The sequence below is a fragment of the Oreochromis niloticus genome, linkage group LG1, assembly GCF_001858045.2.
Source record: "Oreochromis niloticus isolate F11D_XX linkage group LG1, O_niloticus_UMD_NMBU, whole genome shotgun sequence".
Lineage (NCBI taxonomy): Eukaryota > Metazoa > Chordata > Actinopteri > Cichliformes > Cichlidae > Oreochromis > Oreochromis niloticus.
The window spans coordinates 1,421,251-1,441,585 of record NC_031965.2 but is presented as its reverse complement, the minus strand read 5'-3'; the positions used below and the strand labels follow the sequence as shown (position 1 = coordinate 1,441,585).

Sequence of the window (20,335 nt, the reverse complement as noted above, 5' to 3'; positions counted from 1 at the left end):
GATTTCTTGAATATATCAAGTACTAATAAGGCTCAACTAGATATGTTCAGATGACCTGTTTGCTTGAATAGATCTCAAGTCTTTCTGAAGGCAGCAAGTCAAAGTTACTGTAATTCAAGAATTAGAGCTAACCAAGTTAGAATTCAAAGACAGTGACAAAGCTGACATTGATGCTTCGTTTTCATAAAGTCTACAAACTTATAATGTGACGGCGGCTCCAACTATCTTTTATGGGTACCCTTGATGGCTGTAGCTGGGTTACAGAGCTCTGCCTGCAGTTGTACAATACCAATACATATTAATGAACAAACCTAGCAAGCGAATCCATTTACAAATCAGCACATGCTTTCCAATAAGATTCCTGTGTAATCTTAAATGAAACGGTTCATAACTTGTATGAAGTGTTACAATAAAGGTTTATTATGCAGGCAACACTTCTGATTCGATTATCCTTAGATTTTGGTTGTTTCTTTTTTTGCAGTCTGATCATTTTATTTGGCACAGATACAAACATTTTGTGTTTTTTTAAACCCTTTTATCTCACACTGTCTGACTTTACCTGCTCAGTCGTCTGTACAGCAACCTGCTCAAGCACGAAGGTACACTGTTTGACAAAACTGTACCAACTCAAAGTGGACTTATGTACTTTTCTGGATTATTCAACCATATCCCCCAGCGTTGAACGGCAGATGGCTCTGATACAGTATGTCTTAATCCACTTTATGCACTTTTAGGACTTCTAAGAATTACATCTTGAACTTTATTCGACATGAACAAGAGCAACAGTGACATACTTTTAAGGTGAAAAATAAGTAAATTGAAATTTTGGAGTGAGAACGTGTTGCCTATGCATGAGTATGTTTCTTAGTAAAAGCATCATATAGATTTAAATCAAATATTATTTATTTAATGATCTGGCTCTAATTTAACAGTTGGACCAGACTAAAAAAAAGCAGGTTATGTGAGGAACAAGATGATTATTACAACCTCAGCATCCTGCTCTTCACTGTCATAACATTGTAAATGGTGTCAGTATTGCAACAAAACAACACGTTTACTGAGTTTTACTGCAACAACAACAAAAATGGATGTTCACAAATCAAATGGAAGACTCTTTGTATGCAGCTGATGTTGCACCATGTCTGTGTTGGTTCATCCAGGTCCTGGTAGTCTAAGGAGCAAGAAATCCAACAGACTTCTTTAAGTTTTGTGAAGACGTTTCACCTCTCATCCAAAAGGGAGTCTTCTTCAGTTCTAACACCAAAGAGTGGCTCATGTGATGAGGCTCATGATTAATCAAAACTAGGTTTTAAATACCTCCGACATTTGGTTTACATCACAAAAGAAAACAATAATGGAACTCATGGACTGACCTCCCCAGAGCTTGAACCTCAATCAAAGAAGATCTTTCGACTGTCCTTCAAGAAGCCTGGTGAAGAAACAAGAAGAAAGCCGGCCTACACGAGTGCAGGCTGTGTTGAAGAACAAAGATTTCCAGCTCATGAGAAAATGTCAAACTCTGGTTTGGCTGTTATTAAGATAAACTGAATTGGAAAAAGGAGCCAGGCTACTAAACATAGGCTGATACGTGTGTAAACCAAGATCACTAATGTTAATTAAATCATAGTCTATAATGTTTGGTTAAAATAATACTGACATTGTTTCCTAGCTGTTTTAGTTGTGTAACTAAATGAAAGAATAAATCATCTACTGTCACGGCTAGCAGGGCAAGCCGTGTGAGTTTTAATAGAGGACCCAAGATGCAGGCAGCTTCAGATGCAAGTGAGCTTTATTAATAAGGATGGACACACAGACCGGAACATAGCAGGCACAAAACAAAACCTAAGAGAAACCTAAACTGGGAAAACTAACACAACTAACCTGAAACCAGACCAGAGCCGCAGGGAGACTCAGGGAAGCAACACAGACAAACCAGCAACAAGCAGGAGAACACACAGGGCTTAAATACTCACAGGAGTAATCATGGGATGGGAGACAGGAGGGGAACACACCTGAGAGAAATCAGGGCTGACGAGACACAGACGTAAAGCTGAGAACACTCACATGAGACAGAGACCTTCAGAATAAAACAGGAAACTCACAGACACAGAACCAGACAAGACACTGAACGTAACAGACAGATTCACGAGCAGACACTGTGACACCATGGACAGACAGAGGGGACACAGAAGTGGGAGCAGGCAGGCACAGAACAGAGACCTAACAAATGGCAAACCTTACCGAAAGACATAATCAGAATAAACAAGAACATAGAACAACATGAGGAAACACAAAACACTGAGTCGTCAGACTCAGGACCATGAAATCTACAAGCTGAGTTATAATCAATATTAGCAAGAAACATTCAGTTCAATCCAGTTTTATTTATACAGCACCAAATCACAACAACAGTCGCCTCAAGGTGCTTTATACTGTAAGGTAGACCCTACAATAATACATACAGAGAAAAACCCAACATGAACCCCTATGATTAAGCACTTTGGCAACAGTGGGAAGGAAAAACTCCCTTTTAACAGGAAGAAACCCCCGGCAGAACCAGGCTCAGGGAGGGGCGGGGCCATCTGCTGTGATCAGTGGGGTGAATGAACAACCCACAGATGTGAAATGTAGTGACCAGATGTGCAAAGCTTGATCAGACTAGAGCAGGGCGATATGACCAAAAGTATTTATCACGATATACATTTGAAAATTTGCGATAACGATATAACTGACGATATAATTGACACTAGACAAAATACTTTACAACTCCACAACTTTATTAGTGCAAAAAACCCATCAATGTATTTTCACTTAAACAAGCAGCTGTTTTTTATGTGCATTAAAGTTATATAAAAATGTAACAGTGCAATTTCCTCACTGACAGTTTAACCAAAAGGCATTTCCAGTGGAAACTGGCCGACATATCCTCAGCATAACCATGTAAAATATCCACAAAACTTAAAAAGAGCTTATACACACACAGTACGGTGATATTATGTTAAAGCACAGTATGTATCACTCCGCGAGGCTCCTGCCTACGGTAGCCGTAATGCTCCAACAATCCATCAAGCGGTGCGGCTTCGTAGCTTAGCAAAGTCGGACTGAAACATCTGACAGATTTGAGCGCCGTGTACATAAAATCGTTTCGAGGTCAGTAAACACAACCAGAATTCATACATAAGGCACACGGGATTATACGGGGCACTGTCGATTTTCAGAAAAATCAAAGGATTGATTCTAAGTGTGCCGTATTTTCCAAACAACACGGTAATAACGACGCCCGCTAGCATGCGCTACCAAAAATAGTGCTTTGTTGTGTATCTGACGGACGAAAGCCAAACCAGTTCCACACCACTGAAGTTGCAGCATTTTTACAAACCAGTTCTGGTTCATCCGTTTCATTTAACGATCCAGTTTCGCTCTTCTCATTCTGCGTTGCCGCCATGTGCGTATGTAAACAAAGGCACTGCGCATGCGCGTTTTACCCATATTCTATCGCGATATTTCATTTTCCTATCGTTGCCCAAAATTACACCAGTATTACAGTGAACGGTATGATATAGCCCAGCCCTAGATCAGACTTACGTTTAGTAAATGATACTGACCTTACAAATCTGAAAATGACAGGTTTAACCACTCCCTCATCTCCTTCCTTACCTCCAGGCAAAAATCAACAGTGACACATCCATCCTCCATCCTCTGATTCACCAAAGGATGACTGCTTTCTTCGGGGAAGTCTCAGTGATTCTGGGAAAAGCTCTTTGATTGCTTCCTTGTGCTGCTTTACAGACAGTCACAGTGTGTCATACTTTGAAGTGTTTTGTGATGGAACATTTTTATTTTCATTAAGACAAGTCAACAAAATAAAAATGCCAGGCAGATTTCATTTGTGAACAGCAACTCAATATCCTCCATTTCTTTACTTGTGCCCTCTCCCCCCACGTCTCAGCTCCACCCCGTCTGTCATCTAGCGTCTCTTTTATCTCTCCCCTGATCATAAACACTGAGCTGCTCTAAAGCTTTTGGAGTTGGCTGTTGGCTCAGTCCCAGGTCAGTAGGTTGCCCTGTCCAATTAAACGATACACATCTCACTACATCTCCCTCACACTTGGCTGGGCAGCCCTTCCCTTCGGAGACTCGGCTCCTGTCCTTGCCTTACATGGGAGAATTCTTATCAGAGGAAAAGAGAAGGTCGCAGTGACCGAAAGAAGAGAACATTAATCACGATTAATGGAAGAGGCCTTCACAATTTTATACACATTTACACTGTGTGCACAGCTTAAGAGCCACTAGATTTACAAGTTTGGTGTTTTTAACATCAAATCATACACTTGTACTAAACAATATTAAATCCATATTATTCATAGTTTGTATGTGACACGCCACATTGTTACAAAAAGGATGTGTCACATGGAGGGCAAAACAAGGTTTTCTTTTGTTTTTTTAACTGCTCTGTTAAGCCAAATTGTTCTCCTGACTGAAGTTTGGTCCGTTTACAGCATCCTGCCATGCGATTGCATTTGTCCCTAACCATCAGGAACCCTCACGGCAACTTTTATCGAGTGGAAAAAGTTAGCGTTCATCCTCCAGCTTCACTGTGTTTATGTTATGCTAACATAGCTGTGTCGCTAGCGATCACGTAGCACATCATTATACAGGGAGTGCAGAATTATTAGGCAAGTTGTATTTTTGAGGAATAATTTTATTATTGAACAACAACCATGTTCTCAATGAACCCAAAAAACTCATTAATATCAAAGCTGAATGTTTTTGGAAGTAGTTTTTAGTTTGTTTTCAGTTTGAGCTATTTTAGGGGGATATCTGTGTGTGCAGGTGACTATTACTGTGCATAATTATTAGGCAACTTAACAAAAAACAAATATATACCCATTTCAATGATTTATTTTTACCAGTGAAACCAATATAACATCTCCACATTCACAAATATACATTTCTGACATTCAAAAACAAAACAAAAACAAATCAGCGACCAATATAGCCACCTTTCTTTGCAAGGACACTCAAAAGCCTGCCATCCATGGATCCTGTCAGTGTTTTGATCTGTTCACCATCAACATTGCGTGCAGCAGCAACCACAGCCTCCCAGACACTGTTCAGAGAGGTGTACTGTTTTCCCTCCTTGTAAATCTCACATTTGATGATGGACCACAGGTTCTCAATGGGGTTCAGATCAGGTGAACAAGGAGGCCATGTCATTAGTTTTTCTTCTTTTATACCCTTTCTTGCCAGCCACGCTGTGGAGTACTTGGACGCGTGTGATGGAGCATTGTCCTGCATGAAAATCATGTTTTTCTTGAAGGATGCAGACTTCTTCCTGTACCACTGCTTGAAGAAGGTGTCTTCCAGAAACTGGCAGTAGGACTGGGAGTTGAGCTTGACTCCATCCTCAACCCGAAAAGGCCCCACAAGCTCATCTTTGATGATACCAGCCCAAACCAGTACTCCACCTCCACCTTGCTGGCGTCTGAGTGGGACTGGAGCTCTCTGCCCTTTACCAATCCAGCCACGGGCCCATCCATCTGGCCCATCAAGACTCACTCTCATTTCATCAGTCCATAAAACCTTAGAAAAATCAGTCTTGAGATATTTCTTGGCCCAGTCTTGACGTTTCAGCTTGTGTGTCTTGTTCAGTGTTCATTATATAGCAGCTAGCCCAACTTTAGTAACCCTACAAACGTCACTGCTGTTTAGTTTCCTGTCTTCATTTATGTTGGAAGTGATAGCAGAGCTGTACGTTTGAATTTTTCAGAAATCTCTGAAAATGTGTTCCAGTGTCCTCTCTTCAGTGAGGACACTGGAAATAAATTTTGATTAGTTTTGTCACTACTACCCTTGCATGCTTATGCCAGTGACATGTAATGAGCATGTATTGATTAACTGATAAGCTTTTTCCAGTGCTTACTTTAGTTAGTACTTTTGCACCAGCACGGTAAGTCCCAAAGAGCTATTAGCCAGAAACTTGGCGTATCTCAACATGAGTCGTGTCCAAGTTCATGGGCTGCATCCTCCTGAGGACCCGGCCTTCGCGGTCTACGTGGGCCGGGTCCTCAGAAGGTCGGGTAGGCCGGAAGTAAACGGCTGTGAAATTGGACGGTCTAGCCTTCTGATTAGCGTCACCGCTGTCTCGGTGGAGTTTAATAAACTCGGCCGTCTGCTCCTTGCTATCTAAAATATAACAGGACACTGGCGTAAACTCTCGACCGTCTCATACTTCTGTTTAATCAGTTTTCTGTTTGACGTTTATTCAGTGGTGTAAAAACCAAGGAGGAACTCACCCGGGGGATTAATAAAGTTTTATTTTATCTAATCTAATCTAATAACTTTAATCTCAGCCAAACCGATTTACTCACGAACAAATAAAACACTGAAAAAAGACAAACAATAACATTTTTAGGTTGTCTAAGTGACTTATATGTTACGTTTAACCTGAGTTGCGAAAGTCCGCGGTGATCTGAAAATGATGTGCCGGGAGTTGTGCCGTTCTCGGCGGCTTCAGTGACCCTCGACCTCCTGGTCAGCTATCGAGCTGGTGGGTAACAGATGTCTCCGAAAACGTTGAAGCACTTTTGCAAATATGCGATACCTTGATAAACCGAGCAGATATTTGAAGTTTACACAGCTACATTCTCGCCTGAAAATATGTTAAAAGTTTATTTTGTGACCCAGAAAGATTAATAAGAGTAATTTTAAAACTTAGTAGCGGCCGCCATTGTTGGAAACTGGAGTTTGGCTGGGCCGTGCTATGAATTCTGGGATATGGTGGGCCACGAAGGACACACCCGACCCATCCTTCAAATTCGGGGAAAAGGAGGACGCATTTGTCGGCTGCATTCGGAGGAGTCTACGAATTTGGACAGCCTTCGGCGCGTCGCGGTGACGTAATCGGTCTACAAATGCGTCCTCAGGAGGATGCAGCCCATGAATTTGGACACAGCCATGGTTTGAGTGTGTCTTTCAGGGACAAAAGAAGATGTGCAAGAAAACAATATCAATCGTGGATTGGCCTCCCCAGAGCCTTGAACTCAACATTATTGTAAAGTGGGATCACCACAAGAACAACAAAAAAAAAATGCAAAAATGCAAAAAAACAACAAAAAACAAAGAGAAAATGCAGCCAACATCCAAAGATAAATTTTGGGTGTCCTTCGGGGAGCTTGAAGAACTATTCCTGAAGAAATTAATTTTAAAGAAATTACAAGTAGATTTGCCTACAAGAGTTCAAGCTGTGTTGAATAAAGATGGTCATACCAAATATTGACTTTCAGGCTTGTTAGAATTGTACAAACTCTGTTTTTGCCTAATTTTGTATTTATGTAAATATTTCTCTTTTTCCTAACTAAATATAAAATAATGAGGGTTGGCAAGTTACTACGGGCCATCTGATCCTTATACACCCGCTGCAAGAGGTTGATCTCAACAAGCGTTGGACTCGTAAGTTTTATGGAGAGAATTTCTAGGCATAACAACTTGGTGTCAGGTGGTGTCAGAATCTCGTTTCTGCTTTTCGTAGAGGATGTGGTTCTGTTGGCCTCATCAGGTGGTGGCCACCAGGTCACACTGGAGCGGTTCACAGCCGAGTGGGAAGTGGCAGGAATAAGAATCAGCGCCTCCAAGTCTGAGGCTATGGTCCTCAGCCGGAAAAAGGCAAAGTGCCCAGTCTGGGTCAGGGACAAGTGAGGAGTTTAAGCATCTCTGAGTCTTGTTCACAACTGAGGGGAGCAGAAGATTGACAGAGATGTGCAGTGATGTGGACACTGTACCGTTGTGGTGAAGAGAGAGCTGAGCGTGAAAGTACCAGTTGATTTATGTCCCTACCCTCACCTATGGTCACGAGCTGTGGGTAGTGACAGAAAGAACGAGATCGCGGATAAAAGCGGCAGAAATGGTTGGCCTCTCCCTTAGAGATAGGGTGAGGAGTTCAGCCATTGTGAGGGGCTTAGAGTAGAGCTGCTGCTCCTCCACATCGAAAGGAGCCAGTTGAGGTGGTTCAGGCATCTGACAAGGATGCCTCCTGGGTGAGGTGTTCCGGGCATGTCCCACTGGGAGGAGGCTCCGGGGAAGAGCCAGGACACGCTGGCTGGCCTGGGAACACCTTGGTGTTCCCCCGGACAAGCTGGAGGAGGTGGCTGGGGAGAGGGAGGTCTCCCTCTACCCTGCCTCAGCTGCTGTCCCCATGACCTGGCCCTGGCTAAGTGGAAGAAGATGGATGGATGGATGGGTTGGCTCAAGAATTTTGCACAGCATATATAATTGATTTCTTTCCAAAATGGCAGCATTATTGATCCATACATGAAAATGCATACATGTCTTTGTATTGTATGTTTTATTCTGGTAGAACAGGACAGATTCTCCACCAGATGCATGTAATCATCATCAAAGTGGAGCTTTAAATGCGACTACACTGTTTTTAAGATTTGAATCTCTGTACAAGAATCACGAGAGCCCGATACGTGTTTGTAATTCATTCCCATATCTTTGAGCATTTGAGAGTGAAAACAAACAGGCCTGTGCTGCAGTTCTGTGCCGTGTCCTGGGCGGGACAGATGTTTTTATGGGTGTGTTTTTCCTATAATAAATCAATTAGCAGGCTTGTTTTAGACATGTAATCCACTTTGAGCCTGCATTAATCATCTTCTTTTTCACTTGCACGGTAACTCAGTTAGTTCCAGTTTGAACGGAGCTGCATGAGAAATGAGGGATTGCACAACCAAAAGAGAATAAAAATGTAATGATTCATATCATGCACTATATGTAAACCGTTTGTTGGTGAATGAAGTATAATATACAAGAATGTTGTTTGCTAAATGGTTTGTTGTGATCCAACCCTCCCGTTTCTTCACTGCCTTTCAAATCCAGGGTCACAAGGAGGCTGAAGCTTCTCCCAGCTGTCAAAGGGCGAGAGGAAAGGTATACACTGAATATGCTGCCCTCTATCAGAAGGCTGACACACAGACTCAACCACTCACACGTACAGCCAATTTTGAGTGATAAACACATTTTTTAATATTTATTTAAAAAATTATTATTTATTTAATATTTGTTTAGAGAACTGCTTTTTTATTATGTTCATTAAAAAAAACATCAGTTTTCCAGAGATAAGCAACACTTACTCATTTATGCATGAGCATGGTTTCACAAAAACAACATTATGTGAATGTAGATCGATAAAGTAGCCCACAAAACGGAGTCATTTCTCAAGTTTCTCTTGATCTTTGGCTGCTGTTGTTGAACATGTAAAGACAGCAGCGACTGGCTGGTTGGCCCCATCACTGCAGGGGCCCGCACAGAGGCGAGCAGGAGTCAGCCCGCCTCCTCCTGCTCTCATTAAGACTATAGCAGCACATTAGCAAATAGCTGCAGGGCAGGGGGAGGGAAATGGCTCTAATCAACGTGAGACTAGTTGTTTATTTGGACTGACATTAGTGGTGCTCATGACTTTAGAAAAAGACCAAAAAGCACAAACAATTATCAAACAAATAACGAACAGAATATGGCTAAAATCATCAAGCAGCTGCGCTTTTATTCAAAAAGAGTAAGCTAATAAACCAGGCTAGAGATAAACACATAATTTATTACGTTGAATTATTCTGCAGGAGGAGTATTTGCTGATTAGCTGTTTCCCTGAGGGAGATGAAACGGACGACACACCGATCCACAACATATTTACTTAATGAGTAATCTTTGCGTTATTCTCTGGATGGTTCTCAGATGGGATCATTGTCTGTTTTACATCATTTTAGTGGAAATGGCATTTGAAGGTCTGGCAAATGTCAGAGGAATTTACATTAGAAGTTATGACTCATTTCATCTAAAAAAGAGTGCATAAATTAGATCAGCTGCTGCTTGAATATATGAATTGCTTGAATATAAGCATCATATTTTCCAACATTACAACAATACATGGTGTAGTTTACTTTATAACTTGTTTACTTGTTAGATTACTATCTATGCTTTGGTGAACTTGAACCCAACTTTCACTATTAACTAAAAAGAAAAACATTTCAAGAATCACTTAAATGTCCAATCATTTATTTACCAAAAAAAAGAAAAACATCGGTGTTTCAAATGTGGACATTTGCTACAGTTATTAGCTGATCAATTACAACCATGAACCATATATAAAAGATGCTGGTCACCATGACGTTACCCACTGGTTTTTAAGTCCTCTTGTGAAGCTTCATGCGGAGCGTTTGGCTGTTGCCATACTGGTGTTTTAAACAAGACGTGATGAGTGAAGAGCAGCTCAAACTGAGAAACTGAGGAACACTGCATGCTTATATGGTACTGACTTATTAATTGGTAGGTAGCCACATCCAAAAGAATACAGTTTATCATCTATCTTACTCTTGGACATGAAACTAACAAACCACAAATCCAATAAAAAAGCAATGAGGTTGTACATGAAGTGAATATTAGGGCGGTTTCCTCATACACTTCACCCTCTACTTCCCATTAGAAAGAATACAGGGTTAAAGTGCTTCTGCATTGGCTTCAGTTTTATTTAGCAGTACATGCTGTAGTATTATTTGTTCTGTGAGTTTAGTCTGCTGTTGCCTGGAGAACATGATGTCGTCAAATATATCCTGCACAACTCAAGCTTTGTGGATATAAATGAGAGGTTACAATACTGAGGTGTTATAGGTGCATAAAAGGTGTAGATGGCCTAATTTAACCTGTTAGTAAACTAAAAGGGCGGTTGAAGGTGGTTGCTAGGTAGCATCATCTGTTGCCTAGCAACCACATGCCAACAGGTAAGACCCTTGATATAGTTAAGTAAGCGAGGGTGTACATGTGAGCCAGTTTTGGTTGTTCAGCACCTGATCCTCATGCAGGCCTTCTGACAGGCAGAGATATTGTGTATTGTAGCACAGTCGCTGTCTGTGGAGCAACATCACCTACAACCACGATCACATGCATGAATCACATGCACCAGCTTCATTGGGTTGTAGATCTGGAATATTCTACATATGCCATCGATAGGCTACAGATCTTTCATTTTTACTTGAAACACTGATCTGCATCAGATCCATTCGTTATGATGACTCAGAAAGTGGGTTGCCATGAACAGTGACTGTGACTTGGCAACAAACCCATATACAGACAGGTAACTCACCTGTGGCTAACGTCAGCAGGTCTTAAGAGAGGTAAAGTTCTCTGCACTCTCCCCACCCTTGCATTGTAATGTGACTGAACTCACGAACCTTGCCTTAAACACGCCCTAACAGACAGGTAGCTCTCACATTCCCACCCTGCACAAATAAGCAACACACCGCACAGCTATCATGTAATTACACGGATTCTGTTATAGCGCTTTGGCTTGATTACGCTGCAGGTGAGAATGTGACCTCTGACCTCCTGGAAGCCGAGAGTCACGTCAACGCCGGAGACACTTCAATTCGACATCTCTGCTCATTTAAATTCTTTGTGTGGGATCTCGGTGTAAGTGTTTCTGTATGGCGCCCTACAAATATCTGCACACCCACCAAGTTTGGAAAAGCAACATGTCTTCCAGCCAGAGGCAAGACTTGACCTTTCACCCACCCTGAGATTTAGTGACCCAAGATTGACTGGTGGAGGGTCAGATGCTTAAGCGGAGCACGCGTTTGAATAAAATGAAAGAACCAGATGTTCAGTCTGAAGCGCCCGATCCCGGCTCTGATCCCTGGATCTGTGCTTACTAAGTTGTCAGTGGCCTCGGTCTGGGTTAGGGCCTATGAGCCTCTCTGAAGACGAGGCAAAAGTCTCTGTGGCTCAGCAGCTGCTTCACGTGAAAAAGTAGTAAAAAAGAAAAAAAGAAATCCAGTGTCATTGTTTGTTAAATGCTCAGAGAGGATTGTGGTTAATTGTAAAATAATTATAGATGGCCGCTGCCAAAATGTCTAGACTCAACTATGGTGCCTTCCCTTTGTTTGGCTTGCTTTGCTTCACTTGATTTCACTTTGCTCCTTCCACAACAGGGAAACAACCTTGGTACACCACCATACCTCGGGGATTATGAGATTATCTTTTCACAGCCACTTTGACTGAAGCAGAGCCTCTCAGGTCGCCGACAGTCACGGTCTCACAAGATGAGAATGTGGAGAGATGCACGCAACTGATGCTGTGATGACATGTGGGCTAAACCCACCATGTTTTAATGGGCTTTTCAAAATGTCTTCTATCCACATAAAGAGTGAAGCCTGTCTTAGATTAAAAAAACATAAACACTAAGTAGACATGTATCCTGAGGGTTGGGAGTCAAGTTTCAAGTCTCTGTCAGATTTTCTACATTATGGATTAAAAACATTAATGATTTAGATCACATCCAGTTCAGTTATTCCTTGTCACAAAACCAATGCACCTATCAGTTTTCACATTGTACCACAAAGGTTCATCCTGCTAACAGAGAAAAGCGTCACGTCCTCCTTGGACACAAAGCTTGAGTTCAGAAAGGCACAAAGAGCAGTAGAGCCTTATCTGCCTGATCCTTGAAACTAGAAAGCGTCCGTCTGTGGAATGACTGCATGGCTTCATCTTTGTCTCCGACAGAGCCCGTGGGCCGCTGCAGATAAGCCGGTCAGTACCTGCTTCAAAGTAACATGGAAAGTGTATAAATGTGAATATCCACGACAGGAAATTGTTCAAAGTGGATTCCACCCTCTACCATTTGTTAACCTTCTGTTACTCTCACCTGTGGAAGGACTAGTTTTACATTATAGGAGTTTCTGAGGTTTTCTTTAAAAAGAAATCGGCACAACGAGACAGCAAGAGTTCACTTTGCTGCTGGGTCAGTAACAGCATTCCAGTTGTTTGTCGGAAGTCAGTGATTGTTGTCAGCTACTGTTTGTACTGACAGAGGGACACAAAGTGACAACAGTGAAAAAGATGAAATAACCAATGTAAGACCAAAGTGTTTCATTTTAGTTTGCTCTGTTCTGGACATTGACCAACAAAGTATGTGAGAATGCAATGACTGGACATCCTGCCAGCTTCCTACTGCAACGTTGATGTCCTGTGTCCTCCAGCTACTGTTCCTTACCTAAACCAAAAATATTATTTCCACTGACGAGGACACATCTGAACCATCTCCCATGCTGATTATCACACTCATGCCTTGATTTCATTCGAGAAAACATCTTTAATGTGGGTATTTTTGTAGCTGTGGCTGTGATCTGACCTATTTGAGCAAATAATCTGTTTTGAGAATTGAAGTACTATTTTTTGCCCCGTCCTTTATTCTTGTCTTCGGTCACTGTGGCGTATCTAAAAACAAAGGTTTTTTGCAAATAGTTTTAAACTGGGAGAAGCTGTGACTGGCAAGTGACTGAGATCTGAAGTACTTCATGGCTTGGACGGACATCAAACTCTCCACGTTGAATCATCACAAGAGTTTCTGGTATGATGGCGCCTGTGTTCGCTTGTCTTAACAAATGCTCCCTGGAGCGTGTGCAGGTTGTTCAGAATGCCGCTGCGAGGCTTCTAAGTACTCTCCTCAAACCAGTGCAAATTCAGCAGTACTGGCTCCCCATCAACGTCACAGTCCACTTTAAGATTCTGGTTTTAAAATGTTAGAGCTCTGCATGGGCAAGCAGCAGCGCACATCAGAGAGCTTTTAGCTCCATACATCCACAGCAGGTCCCTGCCATCATGTGATAAGGACCTGCTGGCTTTGCAGCATACAAACATAAAGGAGCTTTAGCAACAGTGGCCCCCAGACTCTTGATCTCTTTTCTTCTGAGCCTGAGATCTGTGGACTTGCTGGTCTCTTTCACTAAACCTATTTAAACTTTAACTCTAAGCACTTTATGATCTTTGACTTGAAGAGTGATATACAAATACAATTTTACTTACTTTACAAATGTGGTTCTTCGATTAATAGATAATTAAAATGTTATAACGAATTCAGCATCAGTATCTGTATAATAAGATAAATGTAACACAGTTATAATATTGGTACAGTTGCCTTGCTTCCACGTTTGCTCTATGGGTCTTTTTACCCTTAAAAATGTATCAGGACGTCAGTTGAAGAATCTGTATCTGACGGTTTGACTGATGTGTTCCTAATTACAGCTCCCAGGGAGCATTGAGATTTAAAGCAGCCAGTCCCAGAGTTTAAAATGAAGACTGGATAATTCACAGATGTAACTGGCAAATTGTGATGCAGTACTTTTTTCCTTGCGGCAACATTACTCCAATCAGCTCCGACATTAAAACCATCTGCTCGCTCATGTAGGTCTCCCACCAAACAGCTCTGACCCATTAAGGCGTGGACTCCACAACAACCCAGAAGATGTCCTGTGGCATCCACAACAAAGAAGTTTGTAACAGGTCCAAATAATCCTGTCTTTGCAACGTGAACCACCTTCTTCCATTGCTCCATGGTTCACTTCCACCCTTTTCACACAGGAAGCAGCGAGCACTGCGCTGGGCTCTGGCTGTACTACATCACTTATTTGCTTCAACTCATGATCTTCATTCGTACTACAGGCTCTGAATTTCTATTGGTCACACAGCTATACGTCGCAGCTAGCATGTTGCACTTTGTATGTGAAAGGGCCCTAACTCTCACATGCGTGTTGTAGGCACAATGGATCATGGACGGCATAAACAAAGGTCCAAACCAAAGACAGATAAGACAAAGGTGACGCAACATCAGCCTGGACTATGCATTTCGAAGCCTCGCCATTGGTGATTTGGATGTATCTTTGGAGCCAGAAGTAAGTAAGTAAAGTTTATTTATTAAGCGCTTTTCATAGACAGGTAGTCACAAAGCGCTGCACACAGAGATTAAAATAAACAGTACGATAAATAGCAAAATGCACAATATACACAATATAGAGTTTAAATGTAAATTTTTAAAAAAAAGTGAAGTTATCAGTTATCAGCTAATGCTAGTGAGCTGCATTCACAGGCAAAAGTGTAGGTGCACAGATCTGCTAATTAGTATCAAGCTAAAAAGATACTCGAATTTCACTCACCAAATTTAAGGCACAGATTTCATGGATGGTCAGTACTACGCAACAGGTCACTTCATTTGTGAGATGTTTCCATTAAAAATGGAGTGGAGATGACCAGTTCAGGAACTACAGTTAGTAGAGGTGAGGCCTAGCAAACCCAGGCCTCATTGGGCACTCCGCTCGGCCTGGACTACATCATTTATTTGTGTCCATTAATGGTGACCAACTTTCAGCATTTTAAATATCCGAACAGGTGAGTTTTTAAAAAATCCAGCTCCTGTACAGTTATTATGGAGGGAGACTTTATCAATAGAAAGAGGCTGAAACGGTTTTTGCTCCAGGCTGTAAACATGCTTTTTAAACCTAAAAGATCTGGCATTTGAACATGGCAGCCTTTGGGGACTGATTCACTTTTGGAGCCAGCCTCATGTGGCCATTAGAGAAACTGCTTGTTGTTGGTACTTCCACATTTTCCTGGAGGTTTGCACTTGCTCCATAAACTTTTTAGCAGCCTTTACATTTTTAGCAAGTCTTTTAGAAGAGCAAAAATCTCCCCATGGCCATTACTGATCACGGCTCTCTGAAGCTAGTAACCGTGGGATACAGGGTACCCTCCACAAGACCTGCCCTCTTGGCGCTACTATGATTTTCTAATATAGCCTTTATTAAAGTCTCTATGATCATTATCCCCATTTTTTCCTGTTTCCATCATTTCAAGCACTGCCATTCACTTGTTGCCCGTATCACCAACAGTGATTATCCCTGATAATCACTGTTGGTTCTTGGTTCCAGTGGTTTTAATGTTGGGTCTACTGTCACCTGCTTCTAGCAGTTACAGCCAAAAACATTACAAAACTTGGAGAGATTTTCATAATTTCAAAAACTACCTTCAATCTTCATCATGGACCAGATGCGTTATATGCACGTAGAGGCCATTGCAGAACATGTCTGCAAAAATGAACACTGGAGTGCAAAATCGTGTACCTCAGCTTTGCCTCTGTTATATTAAGAACATTGTGTTTATTAGAAGAAAACTGATGTTTGGATAACTTTTTGTCTTTCATTACACATCAAGGACAATCCATCAATTACAAAGAGCCACTTAAAAAAACCCACTAATGTCTTTCTCTAGTGCTTAAAGCGCAAATCCCAGGCGAGAGAAAGGGATTGAAATTCCTTGCCGGAGGAGAGAGTGACATCGTTGCATGTTACACCAAATTAGTGTCCTCGTTTTGAAGCTATATGCTCAGTGTTCCATGGTAAGAAGATTAAACCTGTTCATGAGTCTGACAGCTCCTTCCCAAACAAACATTCCTCTGAAGAGTTACCCGACATAGAAAATGTGCCCTGAGCCAATTCTTTCTCTCCTCTTTCTCCTGCTGCACACCAGCCTGGCTGACAGCGGTCCTACAAATGTGTCCTGATGCACGGCATCAAGTGCACACCAGGTCCATTTGAAAGGCAGATATGAAAAAAGCTTTGCAAAGTTTGAGTCTCTCTGCAGTCCTCTGTGTTTGTGTTCTCTGTTGCAGGGTAAGGATTAGATAAAATATTACCAGGGTATTTATAGGCAGTGACATTTAGGAGATAAAGGTAGAGTATCAGGGCGTGTGGAATGTGGAGTCGGGACTTGTAATATCAGGGGGATTACCTCACCCTCTGGTAGGAAGTAGCCTACAGCAGACTGGATATGACTTCTGCCCCTGGCTTCACAGGCGACTGCAGGATCAACTAAGCTGCTCCAAGTCAAACCAAATGCACAAACCAAATAAAGCGAAACACAGAAGCACCTGAGCAACGAAGCTTTTTCAAATATGCACCAAAACAACTGAGAAAAGATGTCCCACAGCACAAGTTTTCCTTGAACTTCTTGGAATGGAGCAAACCACAAAACAAACAAACCAACCTACTGGGGAAGAAAAAAACTCAACTGTCCCTGGAATTTATCACCTCCCATCCTTCAATGCAGTGCAAGAAATGTTCAAGGCTTTGCAGCTCCTTGCAAGAAAAAAACAACTCAAGGTAAATATTTAAAGCCACCACATATTTCCTCCTTCAAATGCAGCTCAATCAGAGGACAGACAGGCTCCACGTTGCTTCTCTGAAATTTGTCACCTCTCATCAAAGCTGGAGTCTTATTAGAAATCACAGTAACTTAATCCCACCTGCGGGTGGAAGCTAAACTTGATCAGCGAGATCATTTATAGCCCCTCGTTCTTACCTCGTCTGGACTGAGGACATCGCGGATCCTGTAGTGGAGTGGGCTCCGGTAACGTTACATTCGATGTCAGGTGAAGTTTGGATTCTCTGTCATGATGAACTGTCACGGCTCAGACGCCCTGTGCACCCAATCTGCAGACTGCGCCGACACACGGATTTCAGAGCCAGCGATACCATCCATGTCCCTGCGTCTGCTGGAGGCTTCTTCCTTCTTGCCTTCGCTGTTTTTTAGCAGACACTCTGAAGGAAGTCTCGTCTTTCTCACTCTCTCTCAGCTGCAGTGCCTGTCCATCCAAACAGCTGCGTCCCACTTCCCCAAACACATGACATCAGTTACAAGTAAAGCCTGAAAATAATAAATACATTAATGTTTGTAAGACCTCCTTTGCTGGACGCTCAAGTGCAAAAAGTGACACGAAGGGCCCTTCGTCCTTTAAAAAAAGAGTTTCTTATAAACCATCAGCCACGTGGAACATCTTCCACGACTCCAATGTAGTCCTACAACTATGTTTAAAATGCACTTTTGCCTCCCGGCAGGTGACTCCTGGTTGGCTGTGGCCGCAGCAGCAGCAGGTAGCGCCGGTGGCACTTTCCTCTCTGTTATTCGTGACCTTCCTCTCCGGCTGGCCAAAGTGCGCACAGAGGAGCGGAGACGACTTCTCAGGAGTACGGGGGCCACGAGCCGTGTCCCACTTGTCCACAGCTCGGCTGCTGCTGTTGTGTCGGTGTGTCCGTGTCTCTCTCTCTCTTTGCTTCTCTCTCTCTTTCTCCACCTGAGCACGGCATTCCTGCCGTGAACACGCCTCTCTCCCCGTCACAGCACAGCAGCCCGTCAGAGGCGGTAAAACCTACCGTCCCTTCACCTCAGTAAGATCAGTTCAACTTTGGAAATGGAGCAGCTTCACAACAGACATCTTTGAAGGAACATATATGTCTGCACTATAACAGTACCATTTAATATCTTCAGTAAAAACACAATTTTATGATATAAATCAAGAAGAAAGTAGAGCTTGGGGGCAAATGTAACACTGAAAGCATTTATTATTGTAGTTCAAAAGCACTTTTGTTACATTTTTACATAGTTAAAATATTTTTAACTGTATTTGAAGAAAATATCTTCTTCCTTCAAATGTACAAGTCATCCTCCTCATCCTCGGGTTTCGTCCGGTATTAAAATGAGGTAAATAAAACCTCAGCTGTATTACAACACTTGACCTATTACAGTATTGCTACAGTACTATTAATTAAAGCCAAAATTCAGCAGTGTCTAAAAACGGAGTTTACTCTTCCTGCTTCCACAGGAATAGGAAAGCAGTAAGGTGAAGAGGGTAAGCAGCAGCCAGCACTGGGAGGTGTGAGCACTTCTATTAAAGCAGAAGTTTTGGCACTTTGCTGAGCGATCAGGTGTGTGTTACCACAATGCCAGGGAGGAAAGACATCAGCGGTGATCTTAAAGAAGTAATTGTTGCTGCTCATCAATCTGTGAAAAGCTAAAAGGTCATTTCCAAACAGTCTGAAGTTCATCATTGTACAGTGAGAGGGATTATTCACTGGTGGAAAGCAAGACAGCTGCCACTCCTTTCTTGGTGTGGATGTCCCAGAAAATTCACCCCAGGGCCAGCTTGTGTAATGTTTAAAAAAAAGGGAAAAAGCAAGCGATCTCATTCTTGGCAGGCCTTAGTTAGCATGTTAAATTTGAAAACCTCTGACATTACAACAAAAGACTGAACAGCTTTGTAAAGGTTGTGAAGAGAAAGCTCAAGCACCTCATATGAACTGGGCACCTTTCAGTCACTGCGCTGACCGTGAGCTCTTCTGTGTACCAAAGTATTCTAGAGTCAAACCCAAGTCCATCTAACGTTAGACGATACTTCAAGTTATTGCTCTAATAAAAAAAATATTTTTCACAAGATTGTGTGCACCTCAGAGGGCTGATACATGAAACATGGGGACCACAGTTAGGTCTGGGAATCTTCTTTTGCCTTACATTTCCCTACAAAAACAGCAAGGACCACAAAGGCAAAGATTTCTTTAAAACAACAAAGAAGAATCAACACACTGTGAGTCTGCAGACTGTCTGTTTCTGTTTAGTTACCTTGGTAATCCAGGATTACCTGCTCCAGGTCAGAAGGGAAAGACTCTTAAGTAACAAACATACATTTGCTGAAGAAACGTGACTTTATTTCGACGTCTCATTAGTCGTGGATCCTCCATCTTTATGCAATTTTAGGAATAATAAAAAGGGTGTAAATCTTTATTTAACTTCTTGTCCAAAATAATCAGACACTCCTATTTTACAGTATTCCTACATGTTAGATGTAAACGTGTTATATGCTATTGATATATCCTCTTACGTTATATATACACAGTGAGCCAGGTAACAACAAGCAGTCTGTGTGACTTTTTATGAGTTTATGAGTTTAGCATGTTACATTGATGTAACATTTATACAGTTTATTTGGTATTAACAAACAAAAAGAGGCAAAGAACTGGATTAAACCTGTATGTTTCATAAACCAGTTCATCGATCGGTGTTTGTTTCAGTTCAATAAAACGGCATTAAAACAACTTGAAAAATGAAACTGTGTCTAAGAGCCCGCACAGCCATAAAAATAACAAATCAGTATCTGCGACATCCTCCTCCTCTCAGGCCTTTTATCATCACTGCCTCTTTCATCTCGCCCCGTTCTCATTGCCTTCATCTTCCATTAATTCCTCCACATCACGTCACCCTCTGTGACTCCTTGTTTCAGAGGGTGACTCCTTCAGAAAGGTAGACCTCTGCATCGACATGTCAGGACACCTTTAATCATTTCATACCAGTCTTAGTTTCTTCTTTTTATTTTACAGGCACATTTAAAACCCCTCTTCCTCTGGACCTGTGTGTAACTGTATCCCTCAGGCTTCTCCTTTTGTCTCCCACTGTGCTTTATGTCTGACGTGCCAAAGCTCCTATTTAGCAGGTTTGATGTTACAGTTGGAGTGTTTTCTGCAATGAGACAGTAACATCCAGGTCATCTCCAGTTTCCTGCACCGCTTGTGCAGCGGTACAACTGGCATAACTTAGGGATAGTGGAGCAACCACACGGCCTTTCTGTGAACTCGGAGCACACTCCCTTTATGCTCAACCGAGACAGCTACAGTTAATCGGAGCTGTG

The 20,335-nt window shown here is 42.1% G+C and overlaps 1 protein-coding gene and 1 long non-coding RNA gene across 2 annotated transcripts in view; both read right to left on the bottom strand.

Annotated features, from left to right (window-relative positions):
• adamtsl5 (ADAMTS like 5) overlaps nucleotides 1–17,965 on the bottom strand; it is a 50,410-nt gene extending 32,445 nt beyond the window's left edge. Inside the window, exon 1 of the mRNA XM_005461649.4 lies at nucleotides 17,179–17,965. Coding sequence (XP_005461706.1) covers nucleotides 17,179–17,198 — 20 coding nt within the window. The 5' untranslated portion in view covers nucleotides 17,199–17,965. The remainder of the gene's footprint in view (nucleotides 1–17,178) is intronic.
• On the bottom strand, nucleotides 43–2,434 carry LOC109204114 (uncharacterized). The gene is made up of 3 exons (XR_002063677.2): nucleotides 1,882–2,434; nucleotides 1,374–1,457; nucleotides 43–1,171 (listed from the first exon to the last, which is right to left on the bottom strand). It is a non-coding gene; the product is annotated as an uncharacterized LOC109204114 (long non-coding RNA).
• Nucleotides 17,966–20,335: the final 2,370 nt, after the last annotated feature.